The following is a 9,122-nucleotide window of genomic DNA, read 5'->3' as shown; positions in this document are numbered from 1 at the left end:
CTTCTTAAATCTCATAGATCTACTCCCTTCTACTAGAGTTGATAGATTCTATCTAGGTGCGCACCCTACTTCTACAATAGACCAACTGTCACCAACATCCATTACAAGAACTCATTTAGTCAATATTTATGTGTAGTCAAATTCTAGCAGTCTTACTACGAGCAGCTGTAACACCGCAGGTCAAAGGACTAGTCACACTACTGCAGCATTGAAAAAGTCACTAACGAGTGAGCAGACATCCATGTGACTTCTCGTGTTAGTCACACTCAATGTCAGTTATTCTCTAACAACTACCTATACTCTCGCTCCAGTGTCACTACACCGCAGACTCGAGACTCATCTGTCTGAAGAAAGCGATCTGTACACCGATCTATCTAGATCAATCGCTATCCCCATGATGATCCTATGATCAGAAGCAATTTAAAAATTAACCATCAATGACATATTTCTAAAATTTTTAACTCTTTGAAAATATATGTCATCATCTTGTTAATCTCTTGAATGATTCATGGATACATAAAACATGAATGGTAATATAAGTGCCCATTAAGTACAAAATCATATCCTAGTGATATGATATGCGTCAGCCTAGATTGACTTCTAGGACATACATCCAACAGGGATTTCAGTGCTAAACTAATCAAATATAAGCCTAAAATGAGTTGAAATTCATTTCATTGAGATTATGAATGAAAATTACAAAAGCATGCAACAACAAAAATAAGATATAAAAACATATATGCCAAATGCATAAACTTTTAAAATATGAGAAATCTTCCTTATGTTTTGAGGAGGACATTGAAGCCTACTTCAACTATAGTTATCTAAACACTTTGATAAGATCCTTAGGAGAAAACTCTCTTGAAATTTTTGTTTTTCTCTTTAACCAAATTCTTGATGAAACAACAATAGCTACTAACGAGTTCTAGCCAACTTTCAAATCTTTTCTACTACTTGCTTTTCTTCTAACCTTGACATATCGAAAGAAGGGATGTGGTTATTCTTTTGTATTCAATATTTTTTTTGAAGAAGACTGAAAAGGTTTTTTCTATAAGACATCTCAAAAGAAGATGAAAATCTTCTTTGTGAGGCCAAATTGCAAAATACACAAGTAGAAGGATGGGGTTAATATATTTTTGTAAGATTATCTATAGTGAGTATTTTTCCTATAATTACAATTCATTTGAAAGTTTTAACTTTCTTAGTTGTTGATGCTTCGAAACATCAGACATAATTGCAATTATCACTCTTCCAAAGTTTAAAATTATATAAGAATTGATTGTGAAAACTCCATCAAAAAACCACCTCCATCACCCTTATTAATTATGGTTTTGATTGGGAATAACCAAGTCAATCAAGATCGGCATCGAACTATTGAATTATTTGAAAATTTTGCTAGGAATATAATTTTTAAACTTAATATTCCAAATTACAATATTATTCAGTGCATTATATTAGGAGGCAATAGAAGCTTCTTCATCAGCAACTAATTAAAACATACCTTGAAATGTGCAAACATCAGTGTGATCTGAAAAACTATCTACCTTTTTGAAATCCAATTGTAAACTAGTAATTATGTAGATAGGCTGAAAAACTTTTCAAGACACTCAGTGATCATAATAGATAAATTTTGAATCATGAAAATATACGTTCTACATTCATGTGGATAAACATGACTCAATGAATGTGCTCTATTTTATAGTTCATATCATCTTGCCAAATTATTCAAAAATTTGAAAAACTTCTTCAAATGAACCCAATTCAATGTGCATACCTAATTGTACATAGTAATAAACCGCTACTTGCTTTAAAGTGAGCTCCATTTCAAACTTTTGTATGAATGGAGGGTGTTTTATTCTTAAAAAATTAAAAGGATCTTTTGAGAAGGTGGAAGCTTTGTCAAAAGTAAGAGTGGGGTGATCACATTGAATCCTTCTCTTTTACACATGCAAGCTAGTTCACACTCTTATAGAGATAGTTCCTTTGTATAACACTAGGATAAGAGAGAACCATACAAGGTTCTAAAATTTGCTTAGGATACAATTACCTGCATGATATCCGAGTTATTGAATTGGTCATTACTTGAACAATTGACATATGAGTTATAAATAAATGAAATAGTTATTTTTTTTTGATAATGATCCCATTATTTATGTAACATCTATATCATAAAAATGACAGATACTCATATCTTTTAGAAAAATAAAAAAATATGTATTAATACTTCTAATGAAACATATCCTACAAGCAAACGTGTTCTATTGAATTCTAACTGAACTCATCAAACATCATGTTCTTTCCTGATCAAGTAACATATTCTAAATATAAACTAAATAATATATTATATAATTGCATGAAATAATCAATGTACTTATCACATTCGATAATACCATACAGAACATACACAATCAACAAATCACTAAACTAACAATTAGGAATTAAGTGAATTGCGACAGCATGAATGATGAATAATGACAAAGGAAGTAGGGAACTTATGTATGATGACAAGCTTATGCCATGATTGAGATCAAACCCTAATGTTAAAGAGTAAAATGGTAAAGAAATAATTTTTAAAATCTTTTTCTAATCTACATATATGGCCGAGAAATTGGGTTGAACAGGATAAATCATGCAGTTGGATCGCCTAAAACAACAGCCGACAGATTTTCAAAATTTATCAATTTCAACTCAAATCTGATCAATATGATTCATAAGTCAGATTGATCAACCCAATGGACTCAGTTTTTTTTGGGTCAGAGATAAGAATGAGGTCTTAAAACGTTGCTTCTATCGTAGGAACTCGCGAGTACTCCAATGTACAAGCGTACGGCCGAAGTTTCTTCCACTAATTTTCCCTTGCTTTGTGTTTGCCATTTATAGTAAAGGATGAAGGAGTTCATGACTTGGCTTTCAGCGCCATCAATGGTAGAGCCCGGATTCTTCCTTGCCGTTTCCATGCGTCCCTCCTTGGCGACGCTCCTCACATCAACGATACAGACGTAACATTAAATACGTGACGCGGAGGAGTAAATGGAGAGGCATCGAACCCCACATCCCCCTCCCTCACGTAACTCCATCCAGTTGACCAGCCTCCCAGATTGGCCCACGAGTTTCCTATGCATTTCGTGCAACGAGACACGTGCCAGCAGCCTGCTACATGGACGTATCCTCTTTATGTTGTTGTATTCTATTAATTGGCAGTGATTAGGTACTGCACTCTTCACATGGACATGGCAGCAATATTTGGAAGAATTATTTTATTCGAGCGCGTCCACCCCAAGTTCATGACTTCGTGGATAAGTTTAAGAACTATTATTCTTGTCATATAAAATATGTGAGCTTGATAATTTGCATGATTTCTAAATTTGCATAGATTGATTTAGTTTCAACTCTTCTGAATGACCACATTTTGCAAAGTCCACTTGCTCTACACACAAAACTTTGGTACAATCTCTGGGGGAGGACGCTTCGGCTTCAAAAAACGTGTGGCTTAGAGAAGACTCTTCAAATATTCCAAGTTCTAACAGCGTTTCAGGCGTCACGTGTCTCCTTGAGTTGGCCTTATCTCACTGTTCCCAATGGACCCAACAGGAAAAAAAAAAAAAAAAAAAGGCCTTCTTTGTTCCTACTTCTATATCTTTGAAGCTTCCAACACGCAGCATAGTTTGACACTAAATATTATAACACTGTAGCATCCCCATCCCACAGTGATAGGCCTCACCCCCCGAGCCATGTTAGCAATCTAAGCGACCTCGTTTACTGTATGGATTCATCAAGAAGTCCAAGTACCCAGAAATAACAAATTTAATGGAGAAAGAGAAACGCACGCAAAAAGACAGAAAACGCCGTTTTTTTAGAAGGAACCATAATTTCCTCCCTCCTACCCTTCAAACTCTGGGTTGTTTCTCTACGTACATACAGATTACAGAAGCAGCATGAACAAAGGTGGTGCTGTGACTGCTGTCTACCTCTCATCCATCTCAAAAACTCAGTTCAAAAGAAGTCTCTATGGAATCCACACCCAGCCAACCAGCCACATATAACCTATAACTATATTATATTTATATAAAATATCTTTTAAACCTAGATGACAAAATAAAGCAACAAAATTATTTGGAAAAAAATAAAAAAAGAAGCAGAAATGAACATCTAAGCCTTCTAACCTGTTTGGCCCCTTCTAACAAAAGAAAAGAAACATGATTGAAAGAACTAATATATAGCAAAGGAGGGAATGTTCTCCCTCCATCTCCAGCTTCTAAAACTTGGCCCCCACTGGTGAGTGAACTCCCCTTGGTGCTGCTCAAGGGGAAAAAAGCCCAATGGAGTTCACGCCTTCCCCGGCGAGCTCCCTCCTCCAAAACGGCCAGCTGCAGCTGCGCCGGCACCCATGTCGAGCCCTCCTCCGATCGAAGTGATCAACGCCGATAGTCCGGTGGTGGCCGCACCACCTACCGGTCCCATACTGAGCCCCAGGAAGTCCAAAGTCGCCGGCTTTGGCCCGAACAACGGCGGCTGGCCCATCATTAAGTCAGGTAGCGCCGCCGCCGCCGCAGCAGCAGTGCTCTCATAGGGAAGACCAAGTCCAAGACCGGCCGACAAAATTGGGGCGGGCTCCGACTCCAGTACTTGTTGCTGCTGGGGATGCCAATGGAGGCTACTGTCATTGAGGCCGTCCTGGTGAGTGGAGGAGGCTGAGAGCCCGAAGCCACGGAGGAAGGAAGAGGAACTGGTGGCGGCGGCGCCCATCTGGGCGGCCTTCTGCAGCAAGGCGGTGGCGGACATGTGGGGGGACGGCGGTGGCGGCGGATGAAACGGGCGGCGCTCCTGAGGTGGCTGCGAGAATAGGGAAGCAGCGGGGCCGTTGGTGGACAGACACAGCGAGGGGGGCTCCACGGCGAGGGCGCGGTCGGTGCGGCTCATTGCGCTGATCAGGTCGGAAAAGTTGGTGCTCTGCGCCGCGGTGGTGGCGGAGACGGACGAAGCGAAGAGGCTTGCAAACAGGCTGGTGCTGCTGCCGCTGCTATTACCCCCACTGCTGCTCGTGGTGCCGCTGCTGTTGCTGCCGCCAATGGTGATGGAGGATGGCGGTGGCGGTGGCGCCGGCGCCGGCGGGGGAGGAGGCATGTACTGAAGCATTCCAGGGGCTGGGTTCTCCGGCTCTGCAAGGATAATGCACGAAATGAGAGCAAAAGGTTGTCTTTTTTCTTTAAAAAAAAAAACGAATTTTTTTTTTACTAGAGCAGGGGGAAAGAGGGAAAGAAGGAAAAGAGGAAAGCAGAAAGAGAAGTAATGATGCTTTAATTTCGAGTAAGGTAGGTGGTGGTGGTGGTGGTGATGGTGGTGGGGAGATCTCCATGGCTGCTTTTGATTTGGATTCATCGCTCTATCTCATATTTATCATCTTTTTAGAGACTGCAGAGATGGAAAGCTCCGTGCGGAAAACGAAAGCATGTGGAAAGTTTTAATCAGAGACCTTTTGGAAAGAGAAAAACACACACACAACACCGTCCCGATCCCCACCTCTTTTTTCTTTCTCCGTGTAAACCCTCTATCTTTGGTCTTTAGTCTTTAGTCTCTCTCTCGCCTCTCCCCGGTTAGCTTCGGACGCAAGAAGGGACTTCTCGGCGAGCGTTACCGACAAAGGACTCCAACAAGCCTCGCCCAGGATCCCACCCAAAGACGCGTTTTTTATTGCATCGAGAAGCAAATCCGACAAAAGCTCTATGGAAATCGCCCCCCATCACGAATCCAGAAAAGGAGCGATTACCCTTTCTTCTCTTTCGAATAAATAATTGCTTGAATAGTCCAAATTAGAATCGGAACAGGCGTTGTTAAAGAAGAAAATCCAAACAACAAGAGAGAGAAAGCGAGCGCTAGACCGACCTCGCTGCTGCTCCGACGACGCCACCTGCTGGCGCGGCAACTCGGTCCCAACAATCGCCGCCAGAGGCGAAGACTTTTCCGGCGCCGGCGCCGGCGCCGCCTTTCCGTCCTCCTCCGCCTTCTTGTTCGCTGGCGCAGTCGGCGACGCGGCGTTGGTGTTGTTCGTCTGCGCCTTGGCGCTTTCCTCCGCCAGCGCGTCGCAGAATGCCCTGTGCGTGATAAAGCTATCCCTCCTGCCCGAAGAACCACAGCAAATTTCAGAGAAAAACAAAGAAACGATCGGATCGAATCGAATCGAATCGAATCGCCATGGATGGGCTAAAAATGGGAGCTTGGGAAGAAGGATTGATTGACGAGTACCGGGAGAAGAGGGTGCCGCAGTCGCAGCGGTACTCGCGGGTGCCGCAGGTCTTGGAGTGAGCCTTCCAGTCGGACTGGACGGCATATTTCTTCGAGCACTTGTCACACTTCCATTTCTTCTCCCCGTGCTTCCTGCAGAAGTGCTTCTTGATGCCGGTGAGGTCGCCAAGCGCCCGCGAGGGCTCGTGGTGGACGCAGCTCGGCTCCGGGCACACGTACACCCGCTTCCTCACCTCCTTCCCCGTCCTCTGCCGCAGCTTCCACGGCAGGTTGTGACCCCTTCGATGCAGCTGGAGGTTCTGGTCCCTCTGGAACCCTTTGTTGCAAATCTCGCACACGAACCTATTCGTCGCCATCAGCGTCTTCGGCGACAACGCTATCACCTCGGCATTCGGATCTAAGATCTCACAAAAACCATCCAAAAATAGGGATAAAAAAGCGATCTTTAGATTAGAGAGAAGTCTTTACGTTTCTGAGTTTGAGCTCGCTATAGAGTTACCTGGCATTCCGGGGAGATTGCGTTTCTTCTTAGCAGGAGCGGGCGGCGGCGGCGCCGCCTGCTGCTGGCCGGAGGAGGACACGCTGGCCTCTCCAGAGGCCGAGTTGGAGACGGTCATCACGGAAGAATTCTCCAATTCCACCGGCATCGCCACGCTACTCCCAGGTGAAATCTAGGGTTTTCTAGCTTCGATTCGAGCCCCCAAAGCCACACAAAAAAGAAACTAAAAGCAAAAAGCTTTACCAGCTACTAGTCCTCGATCACTGTTCTTTCCCCAGCCAAAGCCACTCCGCGAACCGAACCTCGCTCCCAACCCAAGTTCCACCTCGCCGGCGCCGCAGGCGAGCTCAGCGCTACGGCGGGAAGCCGAACCGCAACCGGCCGCCGCCTAGATCGGGCCCGGCACCTCGATCACCGGCATCGGAAAGATCGGAGCGGTGTCGGAAAAGTCCGATATCAGCCCCTAGATAGCGGGCATTTCCGATCCGCAAATCCAGTTTAGCTTCGCTCCCACGCCAAAAACGCGCTCACTTTCCCGCTCCCTCTTCGGAGTCGACAAGCCCGAAACGCTTCCACCCGATACGAAGCGCGCTACCAGAATCGAGGTGTCGCCCGCAAGCTTGCCGGCGATAGCTAGAGAGAGAGTTTTTCTCGGGCGGCTGCGAGAAATTTCTCAAGAGAGAGAGGCTCTCTGGAAAGAGAGAGAGCGATAAAATAAATAACCTAAAGCGGCGAGGACAAAGAAAGAAGCAGAGAGAGAAAAAGGGGGTGACGTTAACTCAGGTTAGGAGGGGGGAGGTGGGAACCAGGGGTGACGGTGTACCATCGTCGGCTAGCAAGTGATGGAGCGATCACAGCGGTACACGTGTCGAAGAACGCGGAACACTGGAGGTCTTGGCATCTGTCCGTGAGGAAGTCAGGCAAAGTGGCGACCGCCCTATTTTGTCGTGTAGCAATAGACTACCGTTCTTGTTCTTTTTTAAACAACAAAAATAGAAAAAAAGGATGGAGGACAGAGATGTCATTTCGGAATTTGTATAGGTTGTTGGGTGGATGGTGCAGCGCAGGGAACAGCTTGGGTGTCAAATGATTGGTTGCCGCGTGCCGTGAAGGTATTAGCAGCCAACTGCTTAATTAATGTGGTGATTAAATGAGATTAGCCGGGTTTGTAACAGACTGTTGGAATGGTGACGTGTGTAGCTTCCTTTTGTAAGACAAGCTTTGATTTATTGCAACCATAATTTGTCCCCAGCTAAACCTGAAACCAATAGCCTGCTAATTGTCTATTTTCCCAATTGGCTGTTGATTAAGATAATAAGAATATCATTTGGATGGTATTATTTAGTGGGAGGAGTAATTAATTGTTCATGCACCAGTGTTGCATGGTGGCCAAGTGGACTTTGCTTGGTGATTTGGCACAACATTGGATTAGAATGCTCTAGAAGATGTGGTATTTTTGTTTTTATCCAACAACTAAAACGTTACCAAAATAAAGACAAGAGATTCAGCTCACTTGGAAGACATATAGGTTTATGCTAGTCAAACTTTAATTAAGAAGGTCATAACTGACTTGGTTTTCCTTTTGTTGGTGACGTCTCCGAGCATTGATATCTGTGACTGCTATCTCAATGATGTTTGATATATAAATTCTAGGATAATATTTACCGAAAGAACAACCTCTTTTCTTTATTTCTTGAGATAAAGTATGACCTTTTTTTTTTGCTAATCAGTGCTTAATAGAGTCATAACTTGTTGTGTGTGGGGGGGGGCGGCCTACTATGTGACTCTAGAATTCAATAGAAATTTCCTTGTTAACCATTTGGGACCTAAAAAATACATCAATGGTGCCAACAGCATTCATCTTCTATCTTGATACAACATAGTTTGTGAGCTAGTCAATCACACAATTCTTGCCAAACTTTGACCATGTATTTGTATTTGATTGACAATTACAATGCGAAAGCTTCTAGTATGTTCATCTTTGAATTTATCTCTTTAATTGTCCTGCCCGTGAGCCAACAAGTCATCAGCCTCGTTTTACATTTTCTTTCTTTCAATAGATATGCATTTTTAATGCTTATTCTTGCATAATAAAAAAATTAAAAAGGACCATATATCTAAAATAGAAAGTTTCTCAAATCCATTATGCATTTACCATCAGTTAGTTGGACTCAAAATAGAAAACGATGAATAAAAATCAAGACTCCCAGGTATGAAAAAAACATATACACTTCAAAAAAAAAAAAAAAAACACAGAGAAAAACATCTCATTTGATCTTTTTAATCAAATGATTGGACATCAACCATACATTCTACATCTCATATGCATTATACTTATAAGGATCAAATTCTCAATAATCTTAGACCAATGGTTTTATAA

General features: G+C 42.9%; 1 protein-coding gene across 1 annotated transcript; it reads right to left on the bottom strand.

Moving 5' to 3' along the window:
• Window positions 1–4,040: 4,040 nt before the first annotated feature.
• LOC105032342 (uncharacterized) lies at window positions 4,041–7,470 on the bottom strand. The gene is made up of 4 exons (XM_010906774.3): window positions 6,743–7,470; window positions 6,244–6,640; window positions 5,884–6,116; window positions 4,041–5,159 (listed from the first exon to the last, which is right to left on the bottom strand). Exons 1-4 carry the CDS (start codon window positions 6,888–6,890, stop codon window positions 4,327–4,329), a joined length of 1,611 nt encoding a protein of 536 aa, XP_010905076.1. The 5' UTR covers window positions 6,891–7,470; the 3' UTR covers window positions 4,041–4,326.
• Window positions 7,471–9,122: the final 1,652 nt, after the last annotated feature.

The sequence above is a fragment of the Elaeis guineensis genome, chromosome 15 (genome assembly GCF_000442705.2).
Source record: "Elaeis guineensis isolate ETL-2024a chromosome 15, EG11, whole genome shotgun sequence".
Lineage (NCBI taxonomy): Eukaryota > Viridiplantae > Streptophyta > Magnoliopsida > Arecales > Arecaceae > Elaeis > Elaeis guineensis.
This window is presented reverse-complemented; position numbering and strand designations above follow the sequence as displayed.